Source organism: Balaenoptera ricei, chromosome 2 (genome assembly GCF_028023285.1).
Source record: "Balaenoptera ricei isolate mBalRic1 chromosome 2, mBalRic1.hap2, whole genome shotgun sequence".
NCBI lineage: Eukaryota > Metazoa > Chordata > Mammalia > Artiodactyla > Balaenopteridae > Balaenoptera > Balaenoptera ricei.
This window is the reverse complement of record NC_082640.1, coordinates 188,099,127-188,109,648: the sequence shown is the minus strand read 5'-3', so window position 1 is coordinate 188,109,648 and position 10,522 is coordinate 188,099,127. Positions and strand designations below refer to the sequence as shown.

General features: G+C 63.8%; 1 gene segment (V, D, J or C); it reads left to right on the top strand.

Annotated features, from left to right (window-relative positions):
* Nucleotides 1-560: 560 nt before the first annotated feature.
* On the top strand, nt 561-9,830 carry LOC132360211 (Ig gamma chain C region-like). The segment is given in 8 exon segments: nt 561-605; nt 685-694; nt 944-1,021; nt 8,139-8,432; nt 8,766-8,828; nt 8,971-9,122; nt 9,225-9,300; nt 9,385-9,830. Coding segments are annotated over 8 exon segments (1,047 nt in total).
* Nucleotides 9,831-10,522: the final 692 nt, after the last annotated feature.

The window sequence follows — 10,522 nt, the reverse complement described above, 5'->3', positions numbered from 1 at the left end:
CAGGATGGCTTGTGGAGGCTTTTAGAAAGTTTACTAACATAGGCCCCTTCACTCCTGAGGGTCAGTCCCTGCTGGGACAACATTTCATCAGCCAGTCTGCCCGATATGAGGCAAAAACCCCAAAAGTCACAATTAGGCCCACAAACCCCTATGCACCAACTCACAGAGGTGGTCTTTGGGGTATTTAATAATCCAGATCAACCGGAGGGGGAAGAAAGAACTCAGCATGAGTAAAGGCAGGTCAAAGCTCCAGCTAAACCGATAGCCCTTGCTGTCAGCCGCATTTTGCAACCTCGGGAGAACCCAAAGGAGACAAGAAGGTTCAACCATCAGTCCGGAAGTAAGACCAGCAAAGGGGAATGCTTCAAATGCAAGTCGACCGGCCATTGGGCCCATGAATGCCAGAAGGAGCCCCCCAGGCCATGCCCAGTCTACAAGCAGACGGGTCATCAGAGTGGGACTGCCCTCGGTCCCGAAGGGGAAGGGGGGCTCCTGTTCCTGAGATGGCCATGCTGGACGACTGAGTCAGCCCGGGGATTCTGGCAGCTCCCCGCAACGAGATGTCCGTCTCCATCAAGGGGCCCCGGGCGTCTTTGACGTGGCAGGTAGGAAGAGCGACTTTTTAGTCCATACGGGAGCCTCTTACTCTGTGCTGATTTCTCACGCTGGGCCTCTTTCTTCTAGAAGCTGCACAGTAACCGTGTCGACGGAAAGCCTCTCACCCGTGACTTCACTGGGCCTCTCGCTTGCCAGTTTCAACAGCGTTTGAGCTCGCATGCCTTTCTGGTTGCCAAAAGCCCCACCCCACTGCTGGGGAGAGATCTTCTGGGCTTCCTTGGGGCCATATTATGTTTAGGAGACCCTGAGCAACCCCTTATTTTGACCCTAACTGAGGCTAATGAAAAGAGGGAGCTAGATCCTATCCCTAGCCATATCTCTGCAGATAAAGTGACCCCTGAGAAGGCCATCAACGTGCTAGCCGCTGCCCAAGGGGGAATCTGCGCCATGTTAAAGGAACAATGTGGGTTTTGGGTAAACCAAACAGGTCAAGTCCAAAAAGATACTCAGGGCTTCTTATCTGAGGCCTTTCAACTCAGGGAGCAGGCAACCCAGGGATGGCTCTCACCTGGTCCTGGTTCTCCTGGTCCCTTCCGCTCATAGGACCTAGAACCTCTATCTTTCCTCTTCTCCTCTTTGGCCCATGTCTGTTTATCCTCTTAGAAAGATTTGTCTCCTCTAGATTACGGCAATTCCATGTCAAGATGATGGTGATACAGGGATTCCAGCCACTCCCTGAAACAGATCCTGTCAGGGTGGCAGCAGAACTCACCTTGGGGCCCCTTAACAAGACAGAGCGAGAGTTCTGTGGCCCCAGTTAGGTAGGGTCCATGAGCCCAATACGAGCCTGAAGAAGCTACAGAAGAGGGACCATCGCCCTACATCCTGCCAGTAAACACTTCTCGCGGTCCACATATCTCAGGGGCGATTTGAGGTAGGAGATAGATGGGCCCAGCACAGGAATCAGTTCAACCTCTGTCTCCTAACTTTTCCTAGTAAAGTTCATTAAAGAATCCCATGCCACCTGAGCATACCTTGGGGGAGGTGCCTGTGGTACCTTGGGAGCAGGAGGTGCCCTCCCCCGAGGACGTGGACAAGGGGCCAGAGGGAAGGGGGCAGAGGGCAGCTCTGGGCCCCGAGGACCCAAGTGTCCAGCCAGGCTCTGCCTCAAGAGTCCTTCAATACCCACAGAGACCCCGGTTCAGGCTCCACCACGCCTGCGCCACTGACCTCCAGCCCAGACTCACCGCCCCTCCCCACACAAAGGTAAAAGCAACAATTCCACTCCCCATGGGCAAACCCTGAGGGGCTCATTCAGTGGTCAGTGCAGGAGGCCGCAGGAACACAGCTGCACAAGCACCAGGGTGGAGGCCAGCATCACCCTCCTGGGGCCCCAGTCACCACCCAGCCGTCCACCCACTGAGCTCACGCAGACAGGCCAGTCCTCAGGCCCCATCCCGCCAGCCAGCCCGGACATCCTGATGAGCAAGCGAGAGCTGTCTGGGGCTGGCCGCCACCATCCTCGAGAAGAAAGCTGGGAGCCGCGAAGGCAGCAGCCACAGGCACCAGGGAGAGGGCCGGCTGGCCAAGCACAGTGGAGGGCCCGGGCTGAGCCTCCTCCTGAGGGAAAAGAGCTGGAGAAGCCCGCCCACAAGGGGCTCTGAAGTCCCATGGAAACGGGGCAGAGCGCATGAGCACACGTGACACAGGGCAGGACTCCTTCATATACAAAGAGCACTCAGCAACCAATGAAAAGAAAGAAATGTGAGCAGTGGGTCCTGCACCATAAGGAAAAACCGGGTGGCTTATTGGGTGGCCAATAACAGGACGAAAATGTTTCAATAATTGGAAAAGGGACAATAGGAGGAAACTAGGGGCGGTGAGTGACCCTCTTGGCCTCTTTGAGGACCTGTGAGCAGCTAAGACCATTCTTCAGGGCCCGGTGGCCTCCTTCCCAGCATACGAGTGCCCAGACTGTGTTGACAGGAGAGTCCACTTGTGGCGAAGGCCCTTCTGAGAGCCGCCATCTGCGCTGGGAGACCAGGCATCCCACGGACTCCGACACGGACCGTGCAGCCTGCTGGGGTCGGGCACAGAAAACCCAGCACTGGGCAACTCTGAGGCTTGTCCAGAGAGCCCGAGTGTTTGGTTCAAATAGAACATGAGAGGGGCAGTAGAGCACTTCACACAAGGTCAAGGGCGCAACCCTGCTCTGCTCTGCCCCCTCACACCGACACTCCCTGGGGATCTGCTCCTGAGGCAGACAGGATGCCCTGGGGATCTGTGCTGGGGGAGGTGGGAGTGTTGCCCACCAGAGTTCGGAGGCCCAGAAGGCTCAGGCGAGGGGCCTATTACCCAGGGTGCTGTGGGCCGAGCAGGCATATTCCCTCAGGAGGGTGGAGCTGTGACGGCCGGGGTTCCCACTCTGTCCCCTGGGTCCCTGGGCCCCACTCACCGCGCCCTACACCCCAAAATAATGCATCTCTGCTGCATCTGGACTCCCCAGGCCCTCTGAGACAGGAACCACCCAGAAGAAAAGGGAACTTCAGGAAGCAAGCCATGCCGCTGGGTTTCAGTCCTGTTCTTAGTGTTTGCAGGGTTGTGGGCAAGGAGTTCACACCTCCGGGGGCTGGGTACCAAGTCCTATAGGAAGCGGGGCTGCAGAGACAGAGCACAGCCCTGAGGAGCCACATGTGCCTGGGGCCGGAGCAGGGAGGGGCGCGGAGCCCTGGGCTGCAGGGGAGCGAGTCCAGGCCCTCCACCCCCCTTGGTGAGTCTGGTCTGCGAGGATGGGGCAGAGATAGGGAGTGGGTGCCATGAAGAGGAGACTGGCCTCAGGGACCCCACAGAGCGGCTGGAGCAGCCACGCGGGCACGGGGACGGCGGGCTGCCCAGGGGTCACAGTGCTGGCCCAGGGGTCACAGTGCTGCCCCAGGGGTCACAGTGCTGGCTCAGGGGTCACAGTGCTGGCCCAGGGGTCACAGTGCTGGCCCAGGGGTCACAGTGCTGGCTCAGGGGTCACAGTGCTGGCCCAGGGGTCACAGTGCTGGCTCAGGGGTCACAGTGCTGCCCCAGGGGTCACAGTACTGGCTCAGGGGTCACAGTGCTGCCCCAGGGGTCACAGTGCTGGCCCAGGGGTCACAGTGCTGGCCCAGGGGTCACAGTGCTGGCTCAGGGGTCACAGTGCTGGCCCAGGGGTCACAGTGCTGCCCCAGGGGTCACAGTGCTGGCCCAGGGGTCACAGTGCTGCCCCAGGGCAGGGACTAGGGAGCCCAGGGCAGGGGCGTGTCCACACCAACAGGGCTGGAAACTCAGGGGCGGCAGAGCTCGGCGGGGCTGCTGGGCCTTCGAGGAACATGACGGGCTGGGGGACGGGAGCCTGAGGGCTTCGCTTGGCCAGATGTGCTGCAGGCACAGGGCTGGGCTGGGGCTGAGGACGAGGCCAGGATGGGCAGGTGGGTCTGAGCGAGGACGGAGGGAGGACGCGGCTCGGCACAGGGGAAGGAAAGGCCCCCCCGGTGGCGGGGGGGTGGGGGGAGGCTGAGGGTCCTGTCCAGGACAGTGGAGCCGGCTTGAGCCCCAGGGCAGTGGCAGGCGGGCTGGCGGTGGGCTCTGGGCTGGGGCCGGGGCCCAGGGCAGCGGGAGCGCCGGGGGCACAGCAGGCAGGGCTGGCCGCACAGGGGCTGAGCCCGCAGCTCCACAGGCTACACGAGGGGCGAGCGGAGCCAGGGCCGGAGGGCCGGGAGCAGGGGCTGGGGGCCGGGAGCGGGCAGGCAGAGGGCAGGTGACCCGGCAACTGGAGGGAGAAGCGACCAGAGGAGGATCCCGGGGGTGGTGGGAGAGAGAAGAGGGTGAAGCTCGGCAGGCCAGGAGCTCCTCTGGGAGGGGCCCACGGTGGGACAGGGGCTCTGCCAGGGGAGAGGGGCCCGGAGACAGGGTGGGCACCTAGCGACTCCAGGGAACAGAGCTCAGCCCCGGGAAAGAAAGGAGTCAGGAGTGGAACTGCACTAGGGTGAGGGCTCGGGGGTGGGCCAGAGGGGCGCGGGTGCTGAGGGCCAGAGCTCCAGGGACAAGTGGCAGGGAGGCAGCAGGTGAGCTGGAAAGCAGGGGGTCAGGGGCTGCCTCAGGGGCTCTGGGGAGCAGGTAGAGCTAGTGTAGGTGAGCCCGGGGCTGGGAGGGTGGGGGGCTTCCCTGGAGCTTTGGGGGAGCAGGTAGAGCTAGTGTAGGTGAGCCCGGGGCTGGGAGGGCAGGGGGCTGCCTGGGAGCTTTGGGGGAGCAGGTAGAGCTAGTGTAGGTGAGCCTGGGGCTGGGAGGGCAGGGGGCTGCCTGGGAGCTTTGGGGGAGCAGGTAGAGCTAGTGTAGGTGAGCCCGGGGCTGGGAGGGAGGGGGGCTTCCCTGGAGCTTTTGGGGAGCAGGTAGAGCTTGTGTAGGTGAGCCCGGGACTGGGAGGGCAGGGGGCTGCCCTGGAGCTTTGGGGGAGCAGGTAGAGCTAGTGTAGGTGAGCCCGGGACTGGGAGGGCAGGGGGCTGCCCTGGAGCTTTGGGGGAGCAGGTAGAGCTAGTGTAGGTGAGCCCGGGGCTGGGAGGGCAGGGGGCTTCCCTGGAGCTTTGGGGGAGCAGGTAGAGCTAGTGTAGGTGAGCCCGGGGCTGGGAGGGCAGGGGGCTGCCTGGGAGCTTTGGGGGAGCAGGTAGAGCTAGTGTAGGTGAGCCTGGGGCTGGGAGGGCAGGGGGCTGCCTGGGAGCTTTGGGGGAGCAGGTAGAGCTAGTGTAGGTGAGCCCGGGGCTGGGAGGGCAGGGGGCTGCCTGGGAGCTTTGGGGGAGCAGGTAGAGCTAGTGTAGGTGAGCCTGGGGCTGGGAGGGCAGGGGGCTGCCTGGGAGCTTTGGGGGAGCAGGTAGAGCTAGTGTAGGTGAGCCCGGGACTGGGAGGGAGGGGGGCTTCCCTGGAGCTTTGGGGGAGCACGTAGAGCTAGTGTAGGTGAGCCCGGGACTGGGAGGGCAGGGGGCTGCCCTGGAGCTTTGGGGGAGCAGGTAGAGCTAGTGTAGGTGAGCCCGGGGCTGGGAGGGCAGGGGGCTTCCCGGGAGCTTTTGGGGAGCAGGTAGAGCTTGTGTAGGTGAGCCCGGGGCTGGGAGGCCAGGGGGCTGCCCTGGAGCTTTGGGGGAGCAGGTAGAGCTAGTGTAGGTGAGCCCGGGGCTGAGAGGGCAGGGGGCTGCCCGGGAGCTTTGGGGGAGCAGGTAGCGTTTCTGCAGCTGAGCAGGGTGGGTGGAAGGGTAAGAGGCTGCCCCAGGAGCTTTGGGGAAGCAGGTAGACCTTGTGCGGGTGAACAGGAGCCTGGGAGGGTATGGGGCTGCCCCGGGAGCTTTGGGGAGCAGGGAAAACTTGTGCAGGTAAGCAGGGGTTTGGGAGGGCAGGTAGCTGTCCCCAGAGCTTTGGTGGAGCAGGTAGAGCTTCTGCAGCTGAGCAGTGGGGTGGGCGGTTAGGGGGCTGCCCGGGAGCTTTGGGGGAGCAGGTAGACCTTGTGCAGGTGAGCACGGGCCTGGGAGGGCAGGGAGCTGCCCTGGAGCTTTGGGGGAGCAGGTAGAGCTTCTGCAAGTGAGCCCGGGGCTGGGAGGGCAGGGGGCTTCCCGGGAGCATTGGGGGAGCAGTTAGAGTTTCTGCAGCTGAGCAGGGTGGGTGGAAGGCTAAGGGGCTGCCCCAGGAGCTTTGGGGAAGCAGGTAGACCTTGTGCAGGTGAACAGGAGCCTGGGAGGGGATGGGGCTGCCCCAGGAGCTTTGGGGAGCAGGGAGAGCTTGTGCAGGTAAGCAGGGGTTTGGGAGGACAGGTAGCTGTCCCCAGAGCTTTGGTGGAGCAGGTAGAGCTTGTGCAGGTGAGCATGGGGCTGGGTGAGCCAGGAGCTGCCCAAGAGCTTTAGGGTAGCAGGTGGAGCTTGTGTAGCTGAGCAGGGGCCTGGAGGGGCAGGGAGCTGCCCAGGAGCTTTGGGGAAGCAGGTAGACCTTGTGCAGGTGAACAGGAGCCTGGGAGGGGATGGGGCTCCCCGGGAGCTTTGGGGAGGAGGTAGAGCTTGTGCAGGTGAGCAATGGTTTGGGAGGCAGAGGGCTGCCCCGGAGCTTTGGGGAAGCAGGCAGAGCTTGTGCAGGTGAGCTCGGGGTGGGGAGGTAGGGTCCTGCCCAGGACCTCAGCAGACCAGGTACTGGGGTGAGCAGGTGAGTAGGCAAGTGTCATAGGGTGCAAGGGACAGCTGGTGCTGTGGGCCCAGTGCTCCAGGGACAGTGGGCAGTCTGACGCCAGGTGAGTAGATGACATGAGGATACAGCATCCCTGAGCTGAGCCCAGAGACCTGAGCCAAGGGGGCTGGGAGGGCAGGACGCAGGGCAGCTGGCAGTGGGGGCAGAGCAGGGAGTCCTACAGGAGATCGGGCTGGGGGTCCCCCTGGGGTGTTCTGAGGGCCCAGGGCCGGGGAGAAGGGGCACAAGGGCAGAGAGGACTCAGGCCTGAGATGGTGAACCGGAGCTCAGGTGGGAAGAGGCTAGACACTCGATGGGCAGGAAGCCCGGGCTCAGCTGAGAGGCCAGGACGAGGGGCTGGAGGCAGGTGAGGGAGCATCTGGGGGAGGGGAACCTGAGTGCACAGAGAAAGGAGAGCAGCCTTCCCACTAGAGCTCAGGGGGCTGGTAGGGAGGGTGCAGGGGGAGCTCAGGGGAGCAGGCGGGGGTGCGCAGGGGAGCAGGGGCCTGGGAGGCAGGGGCTGCCCCAGGTGCCCCAGAGTCAGGGGAAGAAAGGCTGAGGAAAAGTGAGCCCTGGTCTGCTGGGAGGGGCTTTGGGGATGGCAAGCCCGGGTGGAGAGGGGACCTGGGAGTGCAGGTCTCTGGGGCTGAAGGCGCACGGGCAGCCCTGAGGGGACCCGATGGGCCGCAGTTCTTGTACCCAGGGTCCCAACCCTGTTCCAGAAGACTGTAGGAGCTGGGACAGGAGGGGTGAACGTGCAAAAGCGAGGTGGGGTTGACAGGGCAGTGGACCTGGCAGAGGGGAAACGAGGGGCTCTTTCGGGGCTCAGACGGGTCTGCATATCTGGGCTGAGCAGACCAGGGTCAGAGGGGACAGGTCCAGCCGGGGAATGGGGCTTGGGGTGCTGGCACCCTGCAGGAAGAGAAGGCCAGGGGCAGTGCAAGGCTCCCAGAGATGCCGATGGGCAGAGCTGATCCAGAACACACGGGCCCTGGGTGGCAAAGAGCAGACCAGGACAAGGGGACAGGAGCAGGGCAGTGGGCTCAGGGAGCAATAGCCTCTGGTCAGGGCTCAGACCGACGGCCTGATCAGGCCAGACACCCACAGGAGGACTGGGGCCCCGGGGGGATCTAATCCAGGTGGTCACCCAGCACTGGCCCCCAGCAGTGTCTGGAGCCCACAGCTGCAGACGCAGAGACCTGGGGTGGGAGACAGCCATGCCGGGCCGCTGGTCTTCAGACACGCTGGAAGCACATGGTGGCTGGGCTCAATGGTGCCCCAGGCCTGCACACCTGATGCCCTGCCCGGTCCCTCGCAGGGGTGAGGCCCTGCCAGTCACATGGCCTCCTCTCTCACAGCTTCCACCACGGCCCCGAAAGTCTACGCTCTGGATTCCAGATGTGAGGGCACAACCGGCTCCACAGTGGTCGTGGGCTGCCTGGTCTCGAACTACTTGCCTGAGCCAGTGACCGTGACCTGGAACTCGGGCACCCTATCCAGCGGTGTGCACACCTTCCCATCCGTCCTCGGGTCCTCGGGGCTGTACTCTCTCAGCAGCACTGTGACCGTACCTTCCAGCACCTCGTCCGGCAAGACCTTCACCTGCAACGTAGCCCACCCGGCCAGCAGCACCAAGGTGGACAAGCGCATCGGTGAGGGGACGGGCCGCAGGGAGGGTGTCCACTACGAGACAGGCCCGGGGTCAGCCCTCCCACCTGAACGCACCGCACACCAGGGATGGGGAATCCCGCCCAGGGTGTCACGGGAGGCCTGTCTCTCTCCCTCACCTCAAGTCCTCCCAGGCTCGGGGAGGGGGTCCTCTGGGCGTTTCCACCAGGTCCAGTGTGGGCACAGGCTGGACGCCTCCCCCAGTCCCTGGGCCCACAGAGGTGGGCACAGGTCTCACCTGCCAAAACCTGGCCTGCCCTAAGGCCAGCCCCGGGCTGTCCCCAACCCCGGTAACCTCCTTTCTGTTCTCTCTGCAGAGATCAATGGCCGCAAACCATGCCCCAAGTGTCCTGAATGCCAGAAGTGTTCCAAATGTCCATGTAAGTCACCCGGCCTCATCCTCCGCCCCTCGGGGGTGGACCTCGCCCAGGAGCGGCCTTGGGGCTTGGGGGAGGGGGATGGATGGGTGCCCAAGAGGAGGTCCACCCAGGCGCTGACCACCCTCCGTGTCTCCCCGACCAGCCCCTGAGCTCCCAGGAGGACCGTCCGTCTTCATCTTCCCCCCGACACCCAGGGACACCCTCACAATATCCCAAATACCCGAGGTCACCTGCGTTGTGGTTGACGTGGGCCACGAGGACCCCGATGTCGAGTTCTCCTGGTACGTGGACGACGTACAGGTGCACACGGCCAAGACGAAGCCAAGGGAGGAGCAGTTCAACAGCACCTACCGTGTGGTCAGCGCCCTGCCCATCCAGCACCAGGACTGGCTGAAGGGAAAGGAGTTCAAGTGCAAGGTCAACAACAAAGGTCTCCCGGCCCCCATCGTGAGGACCATCTCCAAGGCCAAAGGTGGGTCAGGTGGACGGGCGCAGGAGGGTCCCTGGGGGCCAATAGCAGTGACCATCGTGCTAACAGCCATGCCTCTCCCCACAGGGCAGCCCCGGGAGCCGCAGGTGTACATACTGGCCCCACCGCAGGAGGAGCTGGCCAAGAGCTCGGTCAGCTTAACCTGCATGGTCACCAGCTTCTACCCGGGCGACATCGACGTGGAGTGGCAGAGAAAGGGGCAGCCGGAGTCAGAGGACAAGTACGGCACGACCCCACCCCAGCTGGACGCCGACGGGTCCTTCTTCCTGTACAGCAAGCTCAGGGTAGACAAGAGGAGCTGGCAGCAGGGAGACACCTACACGTGTGTAGTTTTGCACGAGGCTCTGCACAATCACAACACGCAGAAGTCCATCTCCCAGTCTCCGGGTAAATGAGCCCCACGGCATTGTCGCCCCAGCCAGCCCTCCCTCCCCTTGGGCTCTCAGGGTCCAGCGAGGACGCCTGAGCCCCAGCCCTGTGTACATTCCTCCCGGGCGCCATGAAATAAAGCACCCAGCGCCGCCCTGGGACCCCGCAATGCTGTCATGGTTCTTTCCGAGCAGAGCCCCGGGGCACGCCGGGCCTGCGTTGGGGCAGGGGGGACCCGGCTCTGGGTCACACTTGTCACCACCAGTGCGCGAGGGCTGATCCCACTCAGGGCCAGACCCAGAGTGTGCGGGTCTGCGCAGGCCGCTTGGGGGCTGCCCGAGGCCGGGGAGGGCCCCTCCCGGAGGCGACAGCTGCTCCGGCCGCCCTCCGCCCAGCAGCTGCTGGGGCTGGAGTGTGTGCCCGGAACGGGAGAAGCCCACCAGAGACCCTCAGGAGAATGAGTGCCCACTTCTTCCCGCCCCTGTTCCAGCCCAAGCTGTGGGACACTGGCCGTCCTCGTCCCCACGTTCCTGTCCCTGGCTCCAGGGTCCGCGTGCCAGCTCTGTGCCCTCACGGGGGCCACACGCGGCCCGGGGTGGGTGGACGGCCCTGCTGCACCGTCGGGCACGGGAGATCAGGCCCCCCTCCACTCAGGCCAGGTGGCTCTGCCCTGCTTGTCCCTGCCAGGGGCCAGGCCTGTGCACTCGTGGGGACACTCATCCCTGTGCCCATAAGGGGCTGAGGCAAGCAGCCCTGAGTGCCCGGGGAGGGACTGTCCAGATGTACCCGTGGACACTGAGCCCAGAGCCATTGGAAACAAGCCCCCCACTGAGCC